The sequence below is a fragment of the Myotis brandtii genome, unplaced genomic scaffold, assembly GCF_000412655.1.
Source record: "Myotis brandtii unplaced genomic scaffold, ASM41265v1 scaffold240, whole genome shotgun sequence".
NCBI classification, from domain to species: Eukaryota; Metazoa; Chordata; class Mammalia; order Chiroptera; family Vespertilionidae; genus Myotis; species Myotis brandtii.
In genome coordinates, this window is record NW_005359064.1 from 3,293,455 (window position 1) to 3,306,614 (window position 13,160).

The window sequence follows — 13,160 nt, forward strand, 5'->3', positions numbered from 1 at the left end:
TGCGTGGGTGCCTGTGGGGTTCTAGAATGGATCCGAAAGGTGCCTGTTACTTCCGCTTCAAGGTTATCACATCCCTGGACTGACCCCACTGGGCACATCTGACTCCACTTAGCATCCCTGCCCCTGTTATGCTCAGGCAGACCGCTCGTCTGACGTTCAGGGGTAACCAGTCAGGGGCTGGGTGAGTCCTATTGGATCCCATTCTCTCCTAGCTTTTGAGTCCCGAGCTTGTTGGCACAAATACTGGGGCTCCCTTTTAACTATTGGGTATGTACAGGGGTCTTTTGTCATTTGATTTCTACTTCTTTCTTCTTTCCCCTTTAAAGGCTTTAATTGAGCTACCAGAAAAGTATAAAAGGGAAGAGGTATCAGCCTTAGATGGCGAGGCCAAGCAGACCAGTTTCAGATGAAAAAGGAGTCCGACACTGGATTTAACCACGTGAGCACACGTGTGTGCACGGAGGGTTCCAGCAAGGCCACTAGTCCTGTTCATGCCCCCAGAAGGCACAGGGCTTCACCGTCCCCCCCAGCCACCTGGTCCCCACAGCAGCCATGGGTTGCCAGTCAGAAAGGCCAACTCATGGGTCCCGAGTGCCTCCCGTGCAGCTAGAGACTGAGGGCTGCTCTCTCCTGTCCTGGTCTCACCAATCACTGGACTCTCAGTCCTGAATGTTGGGCCTCAAACTGAATTCTCCCAGCACAGCCTTCAGGACGGCATTGGTCTGTAGCCCCTCCACTGCACTCACTGGGGTGGTGTTGATGCTGAAAGGCGTCCCCCTCTCTCTGACTAGACCAACTATTAGGTCCAGCCTCGAGCACAGCCTGGGGGCTTTGTTTTTCTCGGAATGTGCACGTGTGCCTGTGCTGAGTTGTTATCCAGGACTGTTCTGCCCTCTCCGTAACCCACATGGTCTCTCTCTGTCCTCAGGTGGACCTCTTGACCTCATGTCCTGCAGAGTGGTTGCTGCGGGCACCCGAGAAATGGCTACACTCATAGCTCAGGCCTTACAAACAATTAACTATGGACGGGACGATGAGAAGTGATGAGAAGTGAAAGGGAGCAGAGACGAGAAATGCGCCCCCGGGACTGGCTCTTCCTGGGAATGCTGCAGCGGCAGCCGATCCCTGGGGGGGACCGCCTTGAGCAGCCCGCACTCGCATCAAGTTCCTGCGCTCCTAACCACCCAAAGAGAAGTGTTCTGCTAACGTGTGTGGCTCTCTGGTTAAATCCACGTCTTTCACTGGGATTTGGTGTTTAGCTGGTTTCTTTCTTTAATCTCATGTCACCTTTTTCAGGTTAGTACAGGTCCTTCTATCAGGGCCAAAACCCAAATCTCATGATATACATATTGATAATTCAGTCTTGATTCTCCCCCCACCCAACCCCCCGAATGCAAATCTCAGGTAATATGGCTTTAGAACTGCTGATAAAGCGGACTTGTTCTCAGGCCCCCCACTTCATGGTACTTCAGAATGCAATAAATCCAAATAATGGCACTCTACTTACCTGCTTCCCTTCATAAGTGTCGCCTATTCCCCAATCAACACACAAAATCTGCAGCTGTAGGTGCCTTTAAGACTCTACTGATGGCTATTAGGAGAATAATCCCAAGTGTCAGAAGTATTCTCCTTAGCCAGGGTCCCCATGAATGCACCGGATGAGGTGTCAACCTGTTTTAGCCAAGTAGCTTGCTTGTTGGTATCTTATAATTGAGTTTCTGCAGTGCCAGGGGTGTTGATCCAGGTTGACTCTTTGTTCAGCCAACAAGTAACCTAGTGCCTTTCTATCATCTAAAACCACCTTCACAGGAGAGCTGGGGGCAGCTGTGGCTTTAGCAGTGGACTCAGAAGTGGCTGTCAGAGTTAAGGATAAGTTTCTGATCACGTATTTGTTTGGACTAACTCCAAGCCAAGGAAGAAGGGACGGTCCAAATGTCACCTATCTGCTGGTAAACTTAAACTTCCGCTGGTCGTGTGAATTCAGGGAGGGGACCACTGTCCAGTCTGAGGGATTGTGAAGGGACAGCGGAACAGTAAACACAGCAGGAGCACATTGTTCTTTCATCCTCGCTGTCAAGACAATGAGTTGCCCAAGCATAGAGGCCGTTGACAAAACCTCCACATGTAAAGGAGTGGCCAGAAGTGTTCCTAGGGCTCCCTCCTAAATGTTACCATTTACGAACCCATTGGTTGGTGCAGAGGTGTTAGCATCGTTCAACAAACACTCAAATTCTGCATTATTGCATATTGAAGGACCACCTAAATGTGTGGGGCTGACACAGCCGATGAATGCTCTGCAGTGTCATAGATATTTACACTGGCTGCTCTGGATATATATGGATCATTTTCCCACCCCAGGGTTGGGTTAAATTGAGGCAAGGAAGAGGGGTATGTGGGTTTAGTGTTTTTATAAAAGGGGCTCATGAAACTTCCGCTGGTCGTGTGAATTCAGGGAGGGGACCACTGTCCAGTCTGAGGGATTGTGAAGGGACAGCGGAACAGTAAACACAGCAGGAGCACATTGTTCTTTCATCCTCTGCTGTCAAGACAATGAGTTGCCCAAAACCTCCACATGAAAAGGAGTAGCCAGAAGTGTTCCTAGGGCTCCCTCATAAATGTTACCATTTACGGACCCATTGGGTGGTGCAGAGGTGTTAGCATCGTTCAACAAACAGTCAAATACTGCATTATTACATATTGAAGGACCACCTAAATGTGTGGGGCTGACACAGCCGATGAATGCTCTGCAGTGTCATAGATATTTACACTGGCTGCTCTGGATATATATGGATCATTTTCCCACCCCAGGGTTGGGTTAAATTGAGGCAAGGAAGAGGGGTATGTGGGTTTAGTGTTTTTATAAAAGGGGCTCATGAACAATGTAGGCAGACAGCGGTATTTGGGATTCCAGTTAAATTATTTTTAGGATGAATAAGGGGTCTCTTCCTTCATGTACTTTTTGGTGTGTTTTTTTTTAAATATATTTTATTGATTTTTTACAGAGAGGAGGGGAGAGGAATAGAGAGTTAGAAACATCAATGAGAGAGAAACATCGATCAGCTGCCTCCTGCACACCCCCCACTGGGGATATGCCCGCAACCAAGGTACATGCCCTTGACCGGAATCGAACCTGGGACCCTTGAGTCCGCAGGTCGACGCTCTATCCACTGAGCCAAACCGGTCAGGGCGTACTTTTTGGTTTAACGTGACAAATCCTGTAGTTAGTTAAGCTTCCTGCAGCAGCTGTTACTTGTGAAATCTTAATTATAGTGTTGTTTTCCATGTAGTAATAGAAAGAAAAAGCACATAGCAAATAGGCAGGAGGGATAAAGGGTTCCTATTGGAGAGGAAGATGTTGATCCATGATCTTGGAAGAACAGTCTGTTTCAGGATATCATCTGCTTCAGGGAGGAACCTCACTGGTCAATTTTAACTTTAGATCTCGGGCTGGTATGCAGTTCAAGAGTCTGGAGGAGCTTTTTTCTGCTAACATCTGTGGCCCAAGGTTCAATCCCTGAAGTTTGGCTGCTATCTGGGTAGTGAGGAGAACCTGGTCTTTGTTCCTTCCAACGAGATTCAAGGGCAGTCTTTTTTTTTAAATATATTTTTATAGATTCAGAGAGGAAGGGAGAGGGGGAGAGAGAGAGAGAAACATCCATGATGAGAGAGAACCATGGATCAGCTGCCTCCTGCATGCCCCGCACTGGGGATCAAGCCCACAACCTGGGCATGTGCCCTGACCGGAATTGAACTTGTGACCTCCTGGTTCATAGGTCGACGCTCAACCACTAAGCCATGCTGGCCAGGCAAGGGGCAGTCTTTCTTAGGTGCTATTTCCAGAAGACCCACTCTCCCAGTTCTAAGTTGTGGAAGGTTCAACCTTCTGTAGGAGGATCATGGAAAGCTTCCTTTACCTGATGGAAAGACACTTTGGCATAATGCATTAAAGCTTTAAATATTGAGTCATATCAGAATTTATGAGTGCAGTAGGCACATATGGTTCTTTCAAAGGTATCGGTCTTCCTGTTACTATTTCATAAGGTGATAATTTATACTTTCCCATAGGTGTTGATCTAATTGCCATCAAAAACCAGTGGTAGGAGTTTTGGCCAGGGCAGTCCAGTTGATTCTGTGAACCTAGCTAGCTTTAGTTTTACATCGCCATATGTCTGCTCGACATTACCAGGTGACTGAGGATGGACGGTAAGGATGATGATAATGCCATTGTGTCAGCAGCGCCTTATTTAATTGTTTAGTTATTTATCTGGTGAAATGAGTTCCCCTATCACTGGAGATTTCTCTGGGGATATCCCATAAAGGAAATATTTTCTAAAAGTTTCTCAACCGTGGTTGTGGTGTCAGCCTTTCTGCATGGGACGGCTTCAGTCCATCCTGAGAACATATTGATAACCCATTGCAGAGGCAATTAAATGAAACCCATTTTTAAGTGTTCAGATAGCCCAGTAGGTGGTGGGAATGCTCTATCTAATACCTTAATGGTCTTTCTATTAATGGTCTTTCCATTATGACTTTGACAAATCAGATATTGGTCATAAACCAATTTTTCAACCTTGGAGCAGTCACTCTACCAATATTTTTCATAATTTGGGTCATTTTATCTGTGCCATGATGAGTTGCAGAATATAGAGCTTTTATTCATGGCATTTTCAAGGACTCGGCAAGAACCAGGGGGCTACCTGGGCCCTCAGGGAGTCTTCATTTAATATTAAATTTGCACACTTGTTGGTGCTAGCACTGTTCCAGCCCAGGTGCCTGATTTTGTTTTTTATATAAATTATAAATAGTTTGGGTAGAATCAATCTTACGGAATTCATTCCAGTTCATATTGGGACCATCTTAGTGCTGGCTGATTTACCAGGGAAGTCTGCTAAAGCATTTCCTTGATACTCAGGTTCTATCTGCTTCAGTTTTAATGATTACAGTTCACTTAGGTGATAGGATGTCAGAGAACAATTCCTTTACTTGGAATCCATTGATGATTGGATTTCCAGTAGAAGTGAGGCACTCTTTCTATTTCTATAACATATCAAAGGCATATGTGCTATTAGTATAAATGTTTACTGATTTCCCTTGGGATAGCTGACAAGCCTGAGCAAGAGCATGTAGTTCTGGTTGAGTAGACTTAAGTTGGGGAAAGATTCTAATAGTTCATATGAAGTTGTCACAGCACATCCTGCTTGATACTTCCCTTCTACATTCTTAGCATAGGACCCATCAACAATGCGTATCAAATCTGGGTGTTCTAACGGTGTGTCCTGTGAGTGCGAGGGATCAACCACTGTGACACCACACCTGTACAGTCATAACGATCTATGCCATCGTCAGGCAAGGGTAGTACGGTTACAGGGTTGAGCAAGTTGCAGTACTTAACATGGAGGTTAAAGATGAAAGGAGAAGGATCTTAGAAGACGTTAGTTTACTTGCTGAAAAATGTCAAGTCTGATCAGAGTTTAATAGACTCTTAATAGCATGAGGTACATGTAAGTACAAGTCATATTCAATACCCACCTGACTGCCCACCAACTGCTGCAGAAGAAAGCACTGGCTTCAGGGACAACACGCCCGATTCGAACGATTCCAACGCAAGCTTCCTCCTGCCCGGCCTCAGGTGCCGCCCTGGACACTGCGGGCGCCGCCCTCCCAAGGTCGTTGAGGGGACTCGGTGTATGTGAGAGCCGACTGCCCGTGATGCTCCGTGTGCACCAGCTCACCCCCAGCTTCCAAAACTATCAGAGCTGCCCTTGGACGACTTTAAAGCAGGATCACATGCGTGCCCAGCAGCAAGTCATGGCTCCAAGTGCAGGGCACGTTCAGTTCGCTTTGTTAAATGGGTGCTCAACAGCTGCTTAATGAATAGAGCCAATTGGACCAGCTAGAGATTAGATACATTTTTTCTGAATTCTGTTTATGTGAAAATATGACATTAAAAGAATATTTCGTTTCCCCATTAATCCCAGCAGACTGGTACCTACTCCTCCTCAGTCTTTGTCACTAGAAAGTGCTCCAGCTCCAGCAGCCCTACTTCTAGAGCTCTGAATGGGGCAGCATTCTGCCTAAAAGAATAATCAGCAATTTGGTGAAGCCTGAACATAAATGTTTATACTCTCATTTAAGAAATACATACATTGCCAGGCCAGTGTGGCTCAGTGTTGAGCATCAACCTATGAACCAGGAGGTAACAGTTTGATCCCCAGTGTGCAGGAGGCCGCCAATCAATGATTTTTCTCTCATCATTGGTGTTTCTATCTCTCTCACTGAAATTAAGCAAAATATATTTAAAAATCCATACCATTTATATTAAAAGTGCCATTAAACAAAATTTATACAGACAAAGCAATAAAATGACAAATTGACGAGCTATTTCTAGTGAAAGAAAACCCAGTCTCCTCAAAGATGACAGTGACTTGCCTTTGGAACTAGTCAGTAGCTTGGAAAGACCATGAGGACAGAGTGCTGGGGAGGGTTGGGGTTTCCCCCAGGGTTCCCGGTCAGACACTGGGCAAACTCTATTTCTTCAAAGACAAAACTTACAAAATGTGATGAGACAGGGTGCACTGTAGAGTGGACTTATGGAGGCATGCACACATCCAGGGTAAGTTAAAAACAAAGGCATTTACTCTCACGGCTGGAAAACCCTCGCCCCTTTGTCTCCCTGCCAGGAACTGTGGTGAGGCACGGCACTGCTTAGGTTCGCAGACGAGGAACAGAATCTGGAAAGAGCCCATACAGCTCCATGTCCTTAAATGATCTGCCCAAGACCGTATGGCTACTTAGTTACAGCCAGGACTTGAACACACAACTAGAATTCTGACCTTGTCCAGTGTGTGCCCCAGACTTCTGTACAACTTCCCTTGAATCTTTAAACATTAAAAACTTATGCCCAGTAATCCACATCAATGTTTTCTTTTTCACCTGAGGATATGCTCTTTATTGATTTGCGAGAGAGAAAGAGAGACATCAATTGATTGCCTCCCGACCGGGGAGCAAACCCAAAACCTTTCTGTGCAGGGGACAATGTTCCAACCAACGGAGCCACACCGGCTAGGGGTCCAATGTTTTCAAAGTTGCAAATGTATGCCTAAAAGATATCAATTTATGTTCAAAACGACATAAATCTTATATTTTGGTATTGCTTTTCTTTAAGCTTCTATTTTTTCCTTCCTATATTTTAGGGTACACAGAAGGCTCTCTTTCACTTCATTTTAATGGTATCTTCATATCAGAAGTAGGTTCTCTTAAGGCCTTTGGAAAAGCCATGTAATGATTTTTTAGTTAAATTTGAGATGTAAATTGGAGTTACACTTCTAGAAACTAACATGTACAATTTTGTGATGGTAAAGAGTGTTGTCAGTGAAGTAGTTCAAGGACAGGGACCATGGCTTTTATCTTTCCATCTTCCCAGAATACGAGGAAAAATCTCAATTCAACCAAGTCAACATGCTAATAATCTTTTATTTAATACATCCCAAAACATCACTTACTAGCTGTGTGAGGCCTGGGGTAGGATCCTTGTATTCTCTGTGCCTCAGTGTCATCATCCTTAAAATAGGGAACAATAATACCTATATATATATGGCTCTTAGCTCTGTTCCTGCATATACCGAGGGCTCAGTTAAGAGTTTGTTATTATTTTCATAACTTGCTAGTCAGGTTCTGAGCTCAGTGCTGGACTTATTCATAATAAGACATGACTCCTGTCCTCAAGAAGTTTACAATTCGAAGCAAAGGGAGACAAATGTACACAAACAGGTGTCTAAGGTTATAAAAGACCAATGCCATAAAAACACAACAAAGAGCTGGGGGGTGACAGAGGGAGGGGAACTGCATTTGTCGGAGTGGGAGAAGAATGTATGGGGGAGGTTACATTGTGCTAGATCTTGAAGGATGAGTTAGGATTTGGACGGAGGAAGGGAAGTTTTCTTGGTGGAGTTGCATGAGCAATGGCGCTGAGCTAGCCGGACTGTGCAGTAAATTCAGCAGCAGCCAGTGGACAGCTTGGCTGGAGAGTGGGAGGCAGAGATGGGATCTGGGGCAGCAGCCAACCAGCGAACATCTGGTGAAGGCTTACCCAATGCCAGGCACAATGGCCTGGAAGAAGACCACGGGGCTAAGCCATGTGGGAATTGTCTGACAGACAAGGAGGGGCCATCAAAGATATCTGAGCAGTTCCCTATTTGCAGAAGGATGGTGCACACAGCAGGCTCTTGGTAAAGGCCTATTAAAATAAATTGAACTGGGTGGTGGTAAAAATAGTGTATCTGGAGGCAAGTCCCAGACAGGTACAAAAGGATATGAAATAGACATCCTAATAATGGCATTGTCCAAATGTAGTTGATATCTAGAAGGAATGAGTAGGCACAATATTCAAGACGCATGACTTGTTTTAGAATCGATGAAAACTACGAGGACAGGCAGGGAAGCAGTTCCTCTCCATCCAGGACCCTGGCCCCACAAAGCTTGGACATAAGAAGCACAGAGCATCTGAGTGAAGGGTCTTACGCCCGAGGCAGTGGGGAGGAGGAGATTACCCCTGAGCCCGGACAGAAAGGGCCATCCTGGGCTGGAGGGATGTGCAGTCCACATTCCTGTCCAAGGATATGTGGGAAATCACGTTTACCTAGTGGAAGCCAAATCCCTAGCTTCCCACAAACTGTGAGTGCGCCTGGAGCTGGGTTTACGCTCGCCCGTGGACTGGAAGGGACTGTTCAGGGACACAGAAGCTATAGCTGCGCTGGGCATGTGTGCAGGGCAGGCAAACAGGACGTCATCACTACTACAGGTTCCCAAAGGACCCAGATGATTGGACTACAACCCACCACAATTTTGTCTCCTCCAGAGCTTTATAGAATGTATAGCTTGCAAAGCAACAGACGTAGGAAATAAGCCAGTGCTCCCCAGTGGTGTCACCAGTTCACCTATTGACAGCTATGGGTGAAGAATCTTTGTGCAAACCATAGAGTGTGGAAAGACGGACCGATTCAAGGAAGAGCGAACAGCCGGCCAGAGAAAAACCAGCCAGTCACCTAGGGGTCTCACCTCTCAGCTGGACACCTAAGCCTGTCAGTGTGCCCAAGAGAGTGTCCTACTTACTGCCACCTGGTGGCTGGTGAGAGAACCAATCTCCCTGCAGGTTTCCTGCTGCCCTTCCTGATGGGGGTGGAGGGCCATGCGAGGAGCCAAATGGGGCCAGGAGTCAGTGTTGTGTAAGGAAATTAGAGCTACTGCTCCTGAGGGTCCAGAGGGGCTTGTGCCTGGCACATACAAAGGTGACCTTTGCTATCTTTTGGCTTGGAATTACCTCCAAGTGTATTTCTACATTGCCTTCAAAGACACATTGTAGCCTTTGAGAAAAACATTTTGCTCACCCTGGGTCACTGTCATTTTCAGTGCTTGGCATGGGTGTCATGGGTGCTGTACTGGTCTCTGAAAAACTTCCAGTCATCAGCAATGTCAAGGCAGGAAAGAAAAGGGGACAATAAAACAGTATGTGACCCTGCTGTTTTATTTTTAAAAAACACGATGCCAACCAAAACCGGTTTGGCTCAGTGGATAGAGCGTCGGCCTGCGGACTGAAGGGTCCCGGGTTCGATTCCGGTCAAGGGCATGTACCTGGGTTGCGGACACATCCCCAGTGGGAGATGTGCAGGAGGCAGCTGATCGATGTTTCTCTCTCATCGGTGTTTCTGGCTCTCTGTCCCTCTCCCTTCCTCTCTGTGGGAAATCAATAAAATATATTTTAAAATAAATAAATAAATAAAATAAAAATAAAAAACACGATGCCACATGTATACATCCGTGTTCATAGCAGCATTTATTCACAATAAGCAAGAAGTGGGAGCAACCCAAGTGTCCATTGATGGATGAGTGGATAAAAAAATATATATGGTATATCCATACAATGAAATATGAATCAGCCATGAAAAGGAAGGAAATTCCGAAATCTGTTACGTGGATGGATAAACCTTGAGGACATTACGCTAAGTAAAAGAAGCCAGTCACAAAAACACAAATACTGCATGCTTCTATTTATATGGGATAGGTAGACTGGTCAAATTCACAAAGACAGAAAGTAGAATGGTGGTTGCCAAGGCCTGGGGTAGGTGTGGGGGGCGGTGGGGAGGATAAGAAATAATTGTTGAAAGGGTATAGAGATTCAGTTTGCAAGATGAAAAAGTTCTGGATATCCATTGCACAATAGTGTGAATATATCAACATTACTGAACTGTACACTTAAAATTGTTAAGATGGTAAATTTTATGTTATGTGTATTATTTACAATTAAAATATTTTAAAAATTATTTTTAAAAATATGCCTATTGGTCTGACTGTTCTCTTTTTTTTTGCAGCATTGTTTATTTATTTTACATTTTTATATTCGTTTGTATTGGGGTATAGTTTACATACAATAAATTACATCATTCTTACATGTTCAGTCCAGTGAGTTTTGACTACTTCAAACAAGACATAAACATTTCTATGACCCTAGAGAGTTCCCTTGTGCCCCCTTCCTGACAGCAACTCCCTCCAGACAATCACTTTCTGACTTCTATCACTATATATAGATATAATATTTTTCATTGAGTTTATAATTATGTACAGTAAAGTACATAATTTGTAGGATACTGTTTGTGAGTTTTAACAAATGTCTGTGCCACGTAACCAACACCCTAATCAAGATCTGGGTCTTCTCCATCACTCTAGAAAGCCCCCGTATCCCTCCCCAGTCGGTGGCCTCCCCTGTCTGAGGCAGCCACCCTTCTCATTTCTGTCCCCACAGATTGCTCCATCTCTTCTTGGACTTCACATTAATGGAGTCCTGCAATATGTGCTTTTTAATGGCTGGTTTATTTCACTCAGCCGAATGCTTTTAAGATTCAACACATATCAGTACTTCATTCCTTTGTCTGGAATATTGCATTGTATGAATACATCTATCACATTCTGTTTTTCCATTCTAGTGATGGATATTTGGGTTTTTTCCACTTTTTGCTATAGTAACAATGAATAGTCATGTACAGATTTTCTGTGTGAGCACATGTTTTCAATTCCTTTTAATATGTACCTAGAAATGAAATTTCAGGGGCTATGGTAGCTCTATGTTTATTTAGCTTTTGAGGAACCGCCAAACTGTTTTCCATTGCAACTATACCATTTTACATTGCCACCAGCAATGGAAGAAGGTTTCAATTTCTCCATATTCTCATCAACACCTATTATTTTCCATTGTTGGTTTTTGTTTTTCATATTATAGCCATCCTAGCTGGTGTGAGGGGGTACCTCATTGTAGTTTGATTTGCATTTCCCTAATGACTAATTATGTTGAGCATCTCTTCCTGTGCCAATTGGTCATTTGGACATCTTTTTGGGGGGGAAATGTCTATTTTTATCCTTTGCCATTTTATTTATTTACTTTTTTTTTTGTTTGTTTGTTTGTTTGTTTATTGTTAATCCTCACCTGAGGATATTTTTCCATGATTTTTAGAGAAAGTGGAAGAGAGGGGGAGAAACATCGATGTGAGAGAGACACATTGATTGGTTGCCTCCTGCACATGCCCCAACCAGGGCCAGGGATGGAGCCCTTGACCAGAATCGAATTCAGGACCCTTCAGTTTATGGGCTGATGCTCTATCCACTGAACCAAACTGGCTAGGGCTATCCTTTGCCATTTTAAAATCAGGTAATTTTTATTGTTGAGTTGTCAGAGTTCTTCCTAGATATTCTGGATTCTAAACTCTTATCAGATATATGATTTACAAACATTTTCTCCTATTTTGTGAATTGTCTTTTCACTGTCCTTGTTAGTATTCTTTGACGCATTAAAATTTTTAATTTTGATGAAGTCCAGTGGAGTTCTTTTCTTTCTTTATTAGGTTTCCTTAATCAGATTGAGTAAGTTCCCTTCCATTTCTAGTTTGTTGAGAGTCTTTATTATGAATGGGTGTTAAGTTTCCTCAAATTCTTTCTCTGCATTTACTAAAGTGACAGTGTGGTTTTTCTTCTTTAATCTGTCGGTATGGAGAATTGTCTTGATTAATTTTTAAATGTTGAGCTGCCTTGACCAGTAATGACCGGTAATGCTGAGCACCTTTCATGGATTTACTGGCCATGTTTCGTGAAGTGACTGTTAGTGAAGTGACTGTTCAAGTCCCTTGTCCATTTTTTACTTGGGTTGTTCATCTTTTTGTTGTTAATTTGCAGGAGTTCTCCAAATACTCTGGCTAAAAGTTCTTTGTCAGATATATTTTCTTCAAATATTTCCCCCAGTTGTAACTTGACTATCAATGTCTTTAATTTATTTTTTATTAATCTTAGAGAGAGGAAGGGAGGGAGAGAGGAAGAAAGAGAGAGAGAGAGAGAGAGAGAGAGAGAGAGAGAGAGAAACATTAATCGATTGCATCCCATAAGCCCAGACTGGGGATCAAACCCACAACCTAGGTATGTGCTCTGATGGGGAATTGAACCTGCTACCTCTTGGCGCACAGGACAACGCTCCAACCAACTGAGCCACACTGGCCAGGACGCCTATCGATTTCTTGAGATTATTGTTTGATAACTAGAGAATTTTTTAATTTAATCATGTCCAATTTATCAAATTTTGTTTTGCAATTCATGCTTTTTGTACCATGTCCAAGAAATCTTTGTCTGTCCTAAGGTTGCAAAGATTGTTTCCTATTGTTTCCTTAGAAGCTGTATGGCTCAGACTCTTATGTTGAGATCTATGGTCCATCTTGAATTAATTTTTGTAGATGAAGTGAGATAGGGGCCAACATTTATTTTTTTCTTTATAAATATCTAGCTGTCCTGCCTCATTTGTTACAAAACACTTTTCTATCCCCATTGGATTGATTTGCCCCTTCAGTCGGTTTTACTTTCCTTTTAAGAATTCTCCATAATTATATCTGTATATTTACAGAAGCAACTAATAACTTTCTGAGCTAATTTTTAAAGAAATAACTGATCAATTAATATTTTGAATTGGTAATATATGTATGTGGCTTAAGTTAAAAGGTACAGCCCAGCCGGTTTGGCTCAGTGGTTGAGAGTCAATCTATGAACCAGGAGGTCACAGTTTGAATTCCAGTCAGGGCACATGCCAGGTTTGTGGGCTCCTTCTCCAGTAGGGGGCGTACAGGAGGCAG

General features: G+C 43.7%; 1 protein-coding gene across 1 annotated transcript in view; it reads left to right on the plus strand.

Moving 5' to 3' along the window:
* The window catches only part of IMPA2 (inositol(myo)-1(or 4)-monophosphatase 2), a 28,930-nt gene extending 27,428 nt beyond the window's left edge, over positions 1-1,502 (plus strand). The window contains exon 8 of the mRNA XM_014540248.1: positions 929-1,502. Coding sequence (XP_014395734.1) covers positions 929-1,044 — 116 coding nt within the window. The 3' untranslated portion in view covers positions 1,045-1,502. The remainder of the gene's footprint in view (positions 1-928) is intronic.
* Positions 1,503-13,160: the final 11,658 nt, after the last annotated feature.